The following is a 15,977-nucleotide window of genomic DNA, read 5'->3' on the forward strand; positions in this document are numbered from 1 at the left end:
TCTGAATGTTAGTCATAAGATAACTCTGTAAGCAAAATTTCAAGTGTGTGCCTTAAGCGGTTTCGGAGAAGAAGATGTTTATAGTTTTTAAAAACAGCGCATACGAAACAAAATGGCCACCAAGCTATGCAATGTATGGCTTTCAAATTGCACATACTAATGCTCAGTATATACCTCTACAATTTGCAGAAGTTTCAAGAAAATTTGCAAATGTTTTATTTCACGAAGGCGACTGCGCAATGCGAATTTTAACTGCAATATTGTCTTTAAGGGTTATGACTGTGTGTAATCATGTGTCTATTATACTGTAATATTGTTAAATATTGTAAAACTAATGTAAAAAGTGCAAAATTACGCAATTAAATGGCGATAAAAAGGTTAATGTCTCACGGCAGCCATGTTGATTATGGAAAAATCGCAATTTTAACAAACTTGGTAGAGGACCTTGCAAGGAACATATGAGCAAAATTACGCTTTATTGTACTAAGCGGTTTAAGAGAAGAAGATGTTTAAAGATTTTCGCAAAATGCAAGATGGTTGCTACATCATGTGACCAAGGCACTTCTGTTGAGCAATGGCAAATCTAGTTCATAGCAGCAGTGAGCACAGCAAGTTTCAAAGTTGTAACATTAGCAGTTCCGGAGATAAAGATTATTAAGCGTTTCTCGAAATTTGTCGCAAAAAGCAATATGGCTGCGTAACCTTATGACCTATGAGTTCAATATTGCATGAGATGTAGCAGAGCAATAGGCTGTACCAGCATACCTGATTTCAAGAGCTTTGCTTTAGCAGTTCAAAAGTTATGGGCAATAGAAAAAGTGGCGGAATAATAATAATAATAAAAAAAAAAAATAATAATAATCCTGACAATAACAATAGGTTGTCCTGCAACTTCGTTGCATGGCCACCTAATTAACGTTTTTATCACAGTCAAAACACACTGTCACAGGTCTGCTGTGACTGATTACCTCCCTCAAAATGAATGTTGAAGACCCCTGAGCTCTCTAGAGATGATCTGGATCATGGAGGATGAAGTAGACAGATTGTGACTGAATTTTTACTGCGCAAAACAGAATTTATGTTTACCTGATAAATTACTTTCTCCAACGGTGTGTCCGGTCCACGGCGTCATCCTTACTTGTGGGATATTCTCTTCCCCAACAGGAAATGGCAAAGAGCCCAGCAAAGCTGGTCACATGATCCCTCCTAGGCTCCGCCTACCCCAGTCATTCGACCGACGTTAAGGAGGAATATTTGCATAGGAGAAACCATATGGTACCGTGGTGACTGTAGTTAAAGAAAATAAATTATCAGACCTGATTAAAAAAACCAGGGCGGGCCGTGGACCGGACACACCGGTGGAGAAAGTAATTTATCAGGTAAACATAAATTCTGTTTTCTCCAACATAGGTGTGTCCGGTCCACGGCGTCATCCTTACTTGTGGGAACCAATACCAAAGCTTTAGGACACGGATGAAGGGAGGGAGCAAATCAGGTCACCTAAATGGAAGGCACCACGGCTTGCAAAACCTTTCTCCCAAAAATAGCCTCAGAAGAAGCAAAAGTATCAAACTTGTAAAATTTGGTAAAAGTGTGCAGTGAAGACCAAGTCGCTGCCCTACATATCTGATCAACAGAAGCCTCGTTCTTGAAGGCCCAAGTGGAAGCCACAGCCCTAGTGGAATGAGCTGTGATTCTTTCGGGAGGCTGCCGTCCGGCAGTCTCGTAAGCCAATCTGATGATGCTTTTAATCCAAAAAGAGAGAGAGGTAGAAGTTGCTTTTTGACCTCTCCTTTTACCGGAATAAACAACAAACAAGGAAGATGTTTGTCTAAAATCCTTTGTAGCATCCAAATAGAATTTTAGAGCGCGAACAACATCCAAATTGTGCAACAAACGTTCCTTCTTTGAAACTGGTTTCGGACACAGAGAAGGTACGATAATCTCCTGGTTAATGTTTTTGTTAGAAACAACTTTTGGAAGAAAACCAGGTTTAGTACGTAAAACCACCTTATCTGCATGGAACACCAGATAAGGAGGAGAACACTGCAGAGCAGATAATTCTGAAACTCTTCTGGCAGAAGAAATTGCAACTAAAAACAAAACTTTCCAAGATAATAACTTAATATCAACGGAATGCAAGGGTTCAAACGGAACCCCCTGAAGAACTGAAAGAACTAAATTGAGACTCCAAGGAGGAGTCAAAGGTTTGTAAACAGGCTTAATTCTAACCAGAGCCTGAACAAAGGCTTGAACATCTGGCACAGCAGCCAGTTTTTTGTGAAGTAACACCGACAAGGCAGAAATCTGTCCCTTCAGGGAACTTGCAGATAATCCCTTTTCCAATCCTTCTTGAAGGAAGGATAGAATCCTAGGAATCTTAACCTTGTCCCAAGGGAATCCTTTAGATTCACACCAACAGATATATTTTTTCCAAATTTTGTGGTAATTCTTTCTAGTTACAGGCTTTCTGGCCTGAACAAGAGTATCGATAACAGAATCTGAGAACCCTCGCTTCGATAAAATCAAGCGTTCAATCTCCAAGCAGTCAGCTGGAGTGAAACCAGATTCGGATGTTCGAACGGACCCTGAACAAGAAGGTCTCGTCTCAAAGGTAGCTTCCAAGGTGGAGCCGATGACATATTCACCAGATCTGCATACCAAGTCCTGCGTGGCCACGCAGGAGCTATCAAGATCACCGACGCCCTCTCCTGATTGATCCTGGCTACCAGCCTGGGGATGAGAGGAAACGGCGGGAACACATAAGCTAGTTTGAAGGTCCAAGGTGCTACTAGTGCATCCACTAGAGCCGCCTTGGGATCCCTGGATCTGGACCCGTAGCAAGGAACTTTGAAGTTCTGACGAGAGGCCATCAGATCCATGTCTGGAATGCCCCACAGCTGAGTGACTTGGGCAAAGATTTCCGGATGGAGTTCCCACTCCCCCGGATGCAATGTCTGACGACTCAGAAAATCCGCTTCCCAATTTTCCACTCCTGGGATGTGGATAGCAGACAGGTGGCAGGAGTGAGACTCCACCCATAGAATGATTTTGGTCACTTCTTCCATCGCTAGGGAACTCCTTGTTCCCCCCTGATGGTTGATGTACGCAACAGTTGTCATGTTGTCTGATTGAAACCGTATGAACTTGGCCCTCGCTAGCTGAGGCCAAGCCTTGAGAGCATTGAATATCGCTCTCAGTTCCAGAATATTTATCGGTAGAAGAGATTCTTCCCGAGACCAAAGACCCTGAGCTTTCAGGGATCCCCAGACCGCGCCCCAGCCCATCAGACTGGCGTCGGTCGTGACAATGACCCACTCTGGTCTGCGGAATGTCATCCCTTGTGACAGGTTGTCCAGGGACAGCCACCAACGGAGTGAGTCTCTGGTCCTCTGATTTACTTGTATCTTCGGAGACAAGTCTGTATAGTCCCCATTCCACTGACTGAGCATGCACAGTTGTAATGGTCTTAGATGAATGCGCGCAAAAGGAACTATGTCCATTGCCGCTACCATCAACCCGATCACTTCCATGCACTGAGCTATGGAAGGAAGAGGAACGGAATGAAGTATCCGACAAGAGTCTAGAAGTTTTGTTTTTCTGGCCTCTGTCAGAAAAATCCTCATTTCTAAGGAGTCTATTATTGTTCCCAAGAAGGGAACCCTTGTTGACGGGGATAGAGAACTCTTTTCCACGTTCACTTTCCATCCGTGAGATCTGAGAAAGGCCAGGACAATGTCCGTGTGAGCCTTTGCTTGAGGAAGGGACGACGCTTGAATCAGAATGTCGTCCAAGTAAGGTACTACAGCAATGCCCCTTGGTCTTAGCACAGCTAGAAGGGACCCTAGTACTTTTGTGAAAATCCTTGGAGCAGTGGCTAATCCGAAAGGAAGCGCCACGAACTGGTAATGTTTGTCCAGGAATGCGAACCTTAGGAACCGATGATGTTCCTTGTGGATAGGAATATGTAGATACGCATCCTTTAAATCCACCGTGGTCATGAATTGACCTTCCTGGATGGAAGGAAGAATAGTTCGAATGGTTTCCATCTTGAACGATGGAACCTTGAGAAACTTGTTTAAGATCTTGAGATCTAAGATTGGTCTGAACGTTCCCTCTTTTTTGGGAACTATGAACAGATTGGAGTAGAACCCCATCCCTTGTTCTCTTAATGGAACAGGATGAATCACTCCCATTTTTAACAGGTCTTCTACACAATGTAAGAATGCCTGTCTTTTTATGTGGTCTGAAGACAACTGAGACCTGTGGAACCTCCCCCTTGGGGGAAGTCCCTTGAATTCCAGAAGATAACCTTGGGAGACTATTTCTAGCGCCCAAGGATCCAGAACATCTCTTGCCCAAGCCTGAGCGAAGAGAGAGAGTCTGCCCCCCACCAGATCCGGTCCCGGATCGGGGGCCAACATTTCATGCTGTCTTGGTAGCAGTGGCAGGTTTCTTGGCCTGCTTTCCCTTGTTCCAGCCTTGCATTGGTCTCCAAGCTGGCTTGGCTTGAGAAGTATTACCCTCTTGCTTAGAGGACGTAGCACCTTGGGCTGGTCCGTTTCTACGAAAGGGACGAAAATTAGGTTTATTTTTTGCCTTGAAAGGCCGATCCTGAGGAAGGGCGTGGCCCTTACCCCCAGTGATATCAGAGATAATCTCTTTCAAGTCAGGGCCAAACAGCGTTTTCCCCTTGAAAGGAATGTTAAGTAGCTTGTTCTTGGAAGACGCATCAGCCGACCAAGATTTCAACCAAAGCGCTCTGCGCGCCACAATAGCAAACCCAGAATTCTTAGCCGCTAACCTAGCCAATTGCAAAGTGGCGTCTAGGGTGAAAGAATTAGCCAATTTGAGAGCATTGATTCTGTCCATAATCTCCTCAAAAGGAGGAGACTCACTATCGACCGCCTTTATCAGATCATCGAACCAGAAACATGCGGCTGTAGCGACAGGGACAATGCATGAAATTGGTTGTAGAAGGTAACCTTGCTGAACAAACATCTTTTTAAGCAAACCTTCTAATTTTTTATCCATAGGATCTTTGAAAGCACAACTATCCTCTATGGGTATAGTGGTGCGTTTGTTTAAAGTGGAAACCGCTCCCTCGACCTTGGGGACTGTCTGCCATAAGTCCTTTCTGGGGTCGACCATAGGAAACAATTTTTTAAATATGGGGGGAGGGACGAAAGGAATACCGGGCCTTTCCCATTCCTTGTTAACAATGTCCGCCACCCGCTTGGGTATAGGAAAAGCTTCTGGGAGCCCCGGCACCTCTAGGAACTTGTCCATTTTACATAGTTTCTCTGGGATGACCAACTTGTCACAATCATCCAAAGTGGATAATACCTCCTTAAGCAGAATGCGGAGATGTTCCAACTTAAATTTAAATGCAATCACATCAGGTTCAGCCTGTTGAGAAATGTTCCCTGAATCAGTAATTTCTCCCTCAGACAAAACCTCCCTGGCCCCATCAGACTGGGTTAGGGGCCCTTCGGAAATATTATCAGCGTCGTCATGCTCTTCAGTATCTAAAACAGAGCAGCCGCGCTTACGCTGATAAGTGTTCATTTTGGCTAAAATGTTTTTGACAGAATTATCCATTACAGCCGTTAATTGTTGCATAGTAAGGAGTATTGGCGCGCTAGATGTACTAGGGGCCTCCTGAGTGGGCAAGACTCGTGTAGACGAAGGAGGGAATGATGCAGTACCATGCTTACTCCCCTCACTTGAGGAATCATCTTGGGCATCATTGTCATTATCACATAAATCACATTTATTTAAATGAATAGGAATTCTGGCTTCCCCACATTCAGAACACAGTCTATCTGGTAGTTCAGACATGTTAAACAGGCATAAACTTGATAACAAAGTACAAAAAACGTTTTAAAATAAAACCGTTACTGTCACTTTAAATTTTAAACTGAACACACTTTATTACTGCAATTGCGAAAAAACATGAAGGAATTGTTCAAAATTCACCAAAATTTCACCACAGTGTCTTAAAGCCTTAAAAGTATTGCACACCAAATTTGGAAGCTTTAACCCTTAAAATAACGGAACCGGAGCCGTTTTGAACTTTAACCCCCTTACAGTCCCTGGTATCTGCTTTGCTGAGATCCAACCAAGCCCAAAGGGGAATACGATACCAAATGACGCCTTCAGAAGTCTTTTCTAAGTATCAGAGCTCCTCTCACATGCGACTGCATGCCATGCCTCTCAAAAACAAGTGCGCAACACCGGCGCGAAAATGAGGCTCTGCTTATGCTTTGGGAAAGCCCCTAAAGAATAAGGTGTCTAATACAGTGCCTGCCGATATTATTATATCAAAATACCCAGATAAAATGATTCCTCAAGGCTAAATATGTGTTAATAATGAATCGATTTAGCCCAGAAAAAGTCTACAGTCTTAATAAGCCCTTGTGAAGCCCTTATTTACTTGCAGAATAAACATGGCTTACCGGATCCCATAGGGAAAATGACAGCTTCCAGCATTACATCGTCTTGTTAGAATGTGTCATACCTCAAGCAGCAAGAGACTGCACACTGTTCCCCCAACTGAAGTTAATTGCTCTCAACAGTCCTGTGTGGAACAGCCATGGATTTTAGTGACGGTTGCTAAAATCATTTTCCTCATACAAACAGAAATCTTCATCTCTTTTCTGTTTCTGAGTAAATAGTACATACCAGCACTATTTCAAAATAACAAACTCTTGATTGAATAATAAAAACTACAGTTAAACACTAAAAAACTCTAAGCCATCTCCGTGGAGATGTTGCCTGTACAACGGCAAAGAGAATGACTGGGGTAGGCGGAGCCTAGGAGGGATCATGTGACCAGCTTTGCTGGGCTCTTTGCCATTTCCTGTTGGGGAAGAGAATATCCCACAAGTAAGGATGACGCCGTGGACCGGACACACCTATGTTGGAGAAAAAAGCGCTAAAATAAGCCCCTCCCACTCATATTACAACAGTGGGGAAGCTCAGATAACTGTTTCTATGCAGAAAACAAAGATGGCCATGTGGTAAAAATCATGCCCCAATAAGTTTTATCACCAAGTACCTCACAAAAAACGATTAACATGCCAGTAAACGTTTTAAACATACATATGAAAAGTTATGAATTGTTATTAATAAGCCTGCTACCAGTCGCTTTTACTGCAGATAAGGCTCATACCTTATTTCAGTATTAACAGTATTTTCAGAGTCAATTCCATTCCTTAGAAAAATACATTCAGTGTACACACACTCATCAGCCTAATACCAGTCGCTATCACTGCATTTAAGGCTGAACTTACTTTACATTGGTATCAGCAGTATTTTCTCAGTCAATTCCATTCCTCAGAAAAATAATTTACTGCACATACCTCATTTGCAGGGGGGCCCTGCATGCTATTCCCCTTTTCTGAAGTTACCTCACGCCTCAGATGAGAACAGCCAGTGGATCTTAGTTACGTCTGCTAAGATCATAGAAAACGCAGGCAGATTCTTCTTCTAATACTGCCTGAGAACAAACAGCACACTCCGGTGCCATTTAAAATAACAAACTTTTGATTGTAGAAATAAACTAAGTTAAAAAACACCACAGACCTCTCACAGCGACCTATCTTTAGTTAGGCTGCAAGAGAATGACTGAATATGACATGTGAGGGGAGGAGCTATATAGCAGCTCTGCTTGGGTGATCCTCTTGCAGCTTCCTGTTAGGAAGAGATATATTCCATAAGTAATGGATGACCCGTGGACTGACTACACTTAACAAGAGAAATACCTTTAGTCTTATAACAAAGGAGTTTTCAGACTCTTTGCAAAAAAGTCTGGGTGCTATAGTAAAAACCACAAACAAGGGGGGAATCCTATGCTGCAGTAAATTTAAAAAAAAAAAAAAAAAAAACTTTTTTTTTTTTTTTTTTTTTATAAATGGCAGACTTTCTGCCAGTACTTAAGATGCAAGTGACCTTTGGAAGGTGTGGGAGGGAAGAGAGCTGTTTGAGAGGGGTCAGGGAGTGGGATGTGTCAGGTGGGATGCTGATCTCTACACTAAAGGTAAAATGAACCCTACAAGCTACGTAATTAACTTCACTGCTGGGCATAATACAAGTGTGGTGCGCAGAGGCATTTAGTGGCCTTCTAATTACCAAAAAGCAATGCCAAAGCCATATATGTCTGATATTTCTGAACAAAGGGGATCCCAGAGAAGCGTTTACAACAATTTGTGCCATAATTGCACAAGCCATTTATAATTAATTTCAGTGTGAGAACCTAAAAGTTTGTGAAAAAGTGATCAATGTTTTTTATTTGATCGCATTTGGCAGTGAAATGGTGGCATGAAATATACCAAAATGGGCCTAGATCAATACTTTGAGTTGTCAACTAAAAAACAAATTTTATATATATATATATATATATATATATATATATATATATATATATACACACACATACACATATATATATATATACATATATATATATATACATATATATATATATACACACATACATACACACACACGTCAAGTGATATTCATGGATTCCTGATAGATATCAGTGTTACAATATAACTATCGGTAATTTTGTTAAAAAAATTGGTTTGGAAATAGCAAAGTGCTACTTGTACGTATTGCCCTATAGCTTGCAAAAAAAGCAAAGAACATTGGGTATTTCTAAACTCAGGACAAAATTTAGAAACTATTTAGCATGGGTGTTTTTTGGTGGTTGTAGATGTGTAACAGATTTTGGGGGTCAAAGTGTGGGGGGGTTCAATTTTTTTCATCATATTTTATCATTCTTTTTATAGTAAATTATATGATAAGATTATATGATATGATGAAAAATGGTCTGGTCACTAAGGGGTTAATGTAAGAAAAGGTAGTGGGAACTGGATAACGTAAGAGGAAGCTTGTGGGGGAGTTTTATTTCTTTATGTCTTAAGAGTAAGTGCATTGCTATATTTAATACTATACAAAATAATAAAGATTGGATCCTTTAAAATGAATCCAATGTATGTCAGGTGGCCAAGACTATCTTTTGCATCTAGTTATGCATAATGCAAAGCTAAAATGAAAAACGTGGATGTATTTTCCAGTACAATGCTGTTAATTTTAAAGTCCAAACAAACTATTCAACTCAGATTTTTTTTTTAGCACAGAAACAGATTTAGATGGCAAATAAGTACCAAATGGTACTACTAGTACTGAAATTAATTTGCGCCATGTCAAGTAATGATTTTTGACTTACCATTCCTGTAAGTTGTGTTGGAGCTGCATCCGTGTAGAAATATGTTGTTCCACCTACAGTCTCTTTTTGTATAATCTGTCCTGCAGATGGGGGCTGGGAAGCAGAATTTGTGACTGGGGTTGAGGCACTAGTGGGCACCATGTAGTTTGCTGGATTCGGCGTATGGCTCCGCCTTCGGGGAGCAGGAGACGTATGGGGTGTTATTTTAGGGGAATGTAGAGGAGAAGATCCAGCAGAGAGAGACATCCCTAAAAAAATAAAACACATTTTGCTGTTTAAATGTCCCAAAGAAATCATGATCACGTTCCATAATAAACTAATAAAAATATAGTGAAGAAATGCTATTTAAATTAACTCAGAAGAACCAAGTGAACCAAGATAGTAAACAAATGCAGAAAAGGTGAGGCAATATATTTGCATTATATTTAGAAACCTAATGAAATTGGTTTAGTGCAGAAATATGAATAATGGTATGTTATATATCAATTAAAACCTTCGCTACCAGGAATTTTAGAGTGAAAAAAACTTGCCCAAAGTACCAGAGAAATTTTAGTATTTTTGCCATTGCTCGGTTTAAACTGAAATAGAACCTTTGTTTTGTTATTTATTTTCCCATAAAAACTATCTATAGATTACAATTGGAAAGTGGAAAAAGAAAACAATTCCACTAAAAGAATGCAATTGCAGCACTCTGTGCCAAGACTATAAGGCAGAAAATGCCTCATGGTAAAAACACAACTTTTAAAAGTGTTAAAAATGGGTAAATTAATTATTTTAAAAAAAATATATAAAAAGTGAACATAGCAAAAGTAAGGCCATAAGATAAAGTGATCTGTAGGTTTCACACTAGATGAATAAGCTCCAAAGACTATATGAAATAATGTAAATCAGCTACATTATATGGTTATCAATCATACATGGTAATAGAATACTTGTTTATTTGGGATCATTACATAAACCACCTTTTACATATTTCAACTGGTCTCAATAAGATCAGTAAAGATACAGAATAACAGCCATGATTAAAATAACCATGGAGGTCAGGGGGGGAGCTAACCGCCGAAGGGGCAGGTCGCATACATCAGGAGCTCTTGGCAATAAGTATGCTTTTAGAGACTAAAATACACAAAAACAAATTACTAACAAGAGTAATTGAGTAGCGCTAGTCTCACCCACTGTAGTATAAAAAGAATGTATATATACACACAACAATATGAAGTATATAAAATACCCAACCTTAAAATATAAATATATTGAAATACTGAGAAATGTGATTCTCAGTATAACTTTAAGTGCTGTTGCTCCTAAGAACTATAGTATAAATCCATGCAAATGTCAAAAAATATAAAATGCACAAATACTTGTATAATTCATGTGAAGTTCATAATAGTTGGGAATTGAATAAAATACTGGAAAGTCATAGTTCCTTGAATTCTGCAGCTTCTCTTATAAGGTTATGTCCAGAAACCCAAACACAGTGCAGTCTAAAAAAGAGAAAAAGGGAGAGAAGCGCAGGACACGATTCAAGTGTAGAGCCAATCTTTAATACAAAAGACACACAACGATTGTACTCACAAAATGGAGAGCAAAAAAAGGCATATATGTAATGTATCCTCCGTGGTTCCGTTGGTTAAACCGTACTTGTTAAGTCTTGCAAACTCTATTGCAGCATGGAGCGTCTTTTACCCTGGTCTGTATAAACCAAAAATGCCACCAGCATACAAGCCTCTGATTCCGGTTGCTACGTCAGGAGGACACACACACCCTCGGCTCTGAACCAATAGGCTATCCTCAAACACAGTGCTTCCGGCACGAGAGGACCTACGTTGGCTTCACAGAGCAAAAAATAAGACACAAAATCTGCGTTCAACGCGTTTCGTTCCGATCTACGGGACTCTCTCAAGAACTACCATTACCATGCTTTTAGAGACTAATTTATGGAACTTATTGTCTGAAGCTCCTATCTCTATCAACTATATACACTAGCTCCATCGACATGCTACAGAAGTTTGGACCTGGGGAGGTACTATATTCCTGACCAACAATTTTCGGTAAGGCCACAAGGCTTGCGAGAAAGAAAGGGATACTAATGGCACTACTTGAGATGCAGATCAGGAACGCCTGTGACTCGGTACTGTTGTCTGCTTATGAATGTCCTATCTCGGACTGCAGATCAGAATACTTAACAGGCTAAGGTGTTGTGTACTGGGGTAGAGCAGGCTACAAGACTGATATTAGTGTACACATGTGAAACACTCACTTTCCTAAGTGGGCTGTTAAATTAAAGAGCAGAGGTGTAGGCAGACGGAAAAAAGCAAAATTAAAACATAACCTTTATTAGGATATTAAGATACTACTCGACTCAAACACACACACCCTTTAAAAACACAAAGGATCAAGTCTGGTTTAGATTATAGGTGCACTGAGTAGATCGTAGATGGGAACATTAACTCTGTATATCTATCTCAACCTAGGATGTCGGTTGTAATCCAGAGTAAAGGTAAAATACAGAAAATTCAAATAAAAGGGGTTTCTAGGTATAAGGTAAAAATATAAATACTTTAGGATAGAACTAACCAAGTACTGATATACACGGTGTAGTATATATAGTGTATACGAAAATATACGTGTTATGGATCAGCTTATTGGTAGAAACACCTGCTGAACGTGAAAGGAAGTTCTTATATAATGAAAACACAATCAGATAATCATTTTATGTATCTTTGGCATGCCTTAAGTATACTTTAAATAAATATTCCACAGAATTGGTATTTAAGTCTATCGTATGCATAACCTTATGCTTATAAGAGTAGGGAGAATTGCTTGCCAAGTACACTGGTAGTGCTTATGTTAATTGGTAATAACAGATCCTAGCAAATTAGGAATGGCTGAGATGGTTTTAACACTTTTCCATATAGCTCCAATTCAAGCTTAAGTAATAAAGTAATATTTGTGACTATGTCATTGATTTGAGCTTTCTCAGCTAATTCGCTGTTGGATAGTTTATAACTAACTCTTGTCACACTGATATTTGTTAAATTTATTAGAACTTTGGACAAGCGCCATTAGACTATTATCATGCTGTCAGTGGCCGAGACAGCAGGGGATACGTGAGCTAAACTTTTAGTTGGATCTTCCAAAGACAAAATGCACTATTATTACTATTATATATGAATAGGACTCTGGCCTCTCTCCAAGAAAGACTACACAAAGATCACACCAGATTGCCTCTACCCAAAAGGACTAAATAACAGAGGATTTATCACATCTTCTGTATATAAAGAAGCACTAAACTCACCGTTAGAGAATCCACATTGGCATCTTAATATGATAACATGTATTTTAATACTAGTCTTCATGTTGTCTTGATGCGACAAATTAAAAACGGGTTAGGTGCGAACACACCGATTTTTACAGTATCTAGTGTATGGACACCTAATAAGTGTTGTGCCAAGACACTGTTAGAACTGTAACTGGTACTATAACAACTGTGAATACTACACATATATTAGATGTAGCTTACTTCACAACTCCTATTGAGAGTATATCCAATTAGGACTCTATGACTAATTTAGGACCCTATTGCACAATATAACCAACTTATCTGACACCCAATAGTCTATCTAGTGACATAGGGTCAGCCAACAATAGATACAATGGATTTAGATAGGGGAGATTCCTTCTATCCAACATAAGCCCAAATGTCTGTTAAGCAGTCTGAAGACGCCGCTAAGGCCATCATCACACTGGCCCTCACTTATATGCTGTCATGTGACTATAGTCGTAGAAGTAATTTCCATAATATATATATATATATATATATATATATTATATATTATATATATATTATATATATATTATATATTATATATATATATATATATATATATATATATATATATATATATATATATATATATATATATATATATATATATATATACACACATACATACATACATACTGTCTCATATATATATATATGTGAGACAGTAATTTGCCACACATTCTAAAAAGATTAATTGGAGAGAACTACCTCACCCGCACTCCTCGAGTGAGCTATTCCACACTCCTATTAGTCCATAGATAGAGGAAACACTCTTGAACCATGCGATATTTGCACCTTTTTAGTGTAAGTATCTCTTGGTCTATCTAATTACTGCCTTATCCTTCTAAATGCGCAATAGACTATACTTTTATATGCGCAAGATCCCTTTTGCTTAAAGCTTTAAAATCTTAACAATAAACAACAATATGGTAAAATTTTTATACCAGTCTCAGTCCGTCTTACACTACCCAATTACTGCACTGTTACAATCTTATATTTTTCTATGCACATTTCTTTTGGTTCTAGTATTATATTATAATTTTACTATATCGTTGTCAAGCTTTAAACAGCCTAAATTGGAATGTGTTGTTCGATATATGCATCCATATGTCACAGAAGTTTTCATCTCATATTCATGTGAGATTCAACTTTACACTATTTTATGTGTTTATTTATGTACACTATTTACCAATACAGTATATATATATATATATATATATATATATATATATATATATATATATATATATATATATATATATATATATATATATATATATATACACACACACACGCACACCGTAATTGTGTCATTGTATTACTCTGTCAGATACAATCCAGTTTACATCTGGTCCAACAAGGATGTATGATTAGTTTTTATATGCATAATACCGATTTGAAGAAACAGACATGTTTGTCACCACGTAATAGTATGGTCAACTATTACAATTTAAGCCCATCAAATCTATATGTATATCTATCAACATTTTGTATGAAGCTCAGATCCAATGAGCAGACCCATCCTGTAAGTCCGTATAACTATTCACACCACCTTCCGAGTTAACAGAAACCGGAACCGACATCCCGGAAATTACGTCACTGATCCAAAACCGGATATGACGTTACAGGTACTCGACTCACTAAAAAACATAATTTATGTAAGAACTTACCTGATAAATTCATCTTTCATATTGGCAAGAGTCCATGAGCTAGTGACGTATGGGATATACAATCCTACCAGGAGGGGCAAAGTTTCCCAAACCTCAAAATGCCTATAAATACACCCCTCACCACACCCACAATTCAGTTTAAAGAATAGCCAAGTATTGGAGTGAAAAAGAAAGGAGTAAAAATCATTAAAAGGAATTTTCGAAATAATTGTGCTTTATACAAAAAAATCATAACCACCATAAAACGGGGTGGGTCTCATGAACTCTTACCAATATGAAAGAAATGCATTTATCAGGTAAGTTCTTACATAAATTATGTTTTCTTTCATGTAATTAGCAAGAGTCCATGAGCTAGTGACGTATGGGATAGCAATACCCAAGTTGTGGAACTCCACACAAGAGTCACTAGAGATGGATAAAATAATAACAGCCATTTTCCGCTGAGAAAATGAAATCCACAACCAAAAAAAAAAATAAGTTTTTCTCATAAATGAAAGAAAAAAACTTAAAACATAAGCAGAGGAATCAAACTGAAACAGCTGCCTGAAGAACTTTTCTACCAAAAACTGCTTCCGAAGAAGCAAATACATAAAAATGGTAGAATTTAGTAAATGTATGCAAAGAAGACCAAGTTGCTGCTTTGCAAATCTGATCAACTGAAGCTTCATTCTTAAAAGCCCACAAAGTGGAGACTGATCTAGTAGAATGAGCTGTAATTCTCTGAGGCAAGGCCTGACCTGACTCCAATCAAAAGCTTTTAACCAAGATGCCAACGAAATTGACTAGAAGTCATCCTGAAATTTTTAGTAGCTTCAACATAATATTTCAAAGCTCTTAACACATCCAAAGAATGCAAGGATTTCTCCCAAGAATTCTTAGGATTAGGAGACAAAGAAGGGACAACAATTTCTCTATTAATGTTGTTAGAATTCACAACCTTAGGTAAGAATTTAAATGAAGTCCGCAAAACTGCCTTATCCTGATGGAAAATCAGTAATGGAGATTCACAAGAAAGAGCAGATAATTCAGAAACTCTTCTAGCAGAAGAGGTGGCCAAAAAGAACAACACTTTCCAAGAAAGTAGTTTAATGTCCAAAGAATGCATAGGCTCAAAAGGAGAAGCCTTTAAGTCCTTAAAAAACAAATTAAGACTCCAAGGAGGAAAGATTGATTTAATGACAGGTTTGATACGGACCAAAGCCTGTACAAAACAGTGAATATCAGGAAGCTTAGCAATCTTTCTGTGAAATAAAACAGAAAGAGCAGAGATTTGTCCCTTCAAGGAACTTGCAGACAAACCTTTATCCAAACCATCCTGAAGAAACTGTAAAATTCTAGGAATTCTAAAAGAATGCCAGGAGAATTTATGAGAACACCATAAATTCGATAATAAATCTTCCTAGAAACAGATTTACGAGCCTTTAACATAGTAACCTCTATGACTAAGCACTAGACGTTCAATTTCCATTCCTTCAAATTTTATGATTTGATATCGTGATGGAAGAACGGACCTTGAGACAGAAAGTCTAGCCTTAATGGAAGTGGCCAAGGTTGGCAGCTGGACATCCGAACAAGATCCACATACCAAAACCTGTGAGGCCATGCTGGAGCTACCAGCAACATAAACGATTGTTCCATGATGATCTTGGAAATCACTTTTGGAAGAACTAGAGGCGGGAAGATATAAGCAGGTTAGTAACACCAAGGAAATGTTAACGCATCCACTGTTTCCGCCTGAGGATCC

General features: G+C 38.8%; 1 protein-coding gene across 2 annotated transcripts in view; it reads right to left on the reverse strand.

Annotated features, from left to right (window-relative positions):
• Window positions 1-15,977, reverse strand: part of PAN3 (poly(A) specific ribonuclease subunit PAN3) — a 339,245-nt gene that overhangs the window by 248,729 nt on the left and 74,539 nt on the right. For both annotated transcript variants that reach the window (XM_053708481.1, XM_053708482.1), the window contains exon 7: window positions 9,236-9,483. In XM_053708481.1, the coding sequence (XP_053564456.1) occupies window positions 9,236-9,483 (248 nt within the window). The remainder of the gene's footprint in view (window positions 1-9,235; window positions 9,484-15,977) is intronic.

The sequence above is a fragment of the Bombina bombina genome, chromosome 3 (genome assembly GCF_027579735.1).
Source record: "Bombina bombina isolate aBomBom1 chromosome 3, aBomBom1.pri, whole genome shotgun sequence".
Classification (NCBI taxonomy): domain Eukaryota; kingdom Metazoa; phylum Chordata; class Amphibia; order Anura; family Bombinatoridae; genus Bombina; species Bombina bombina.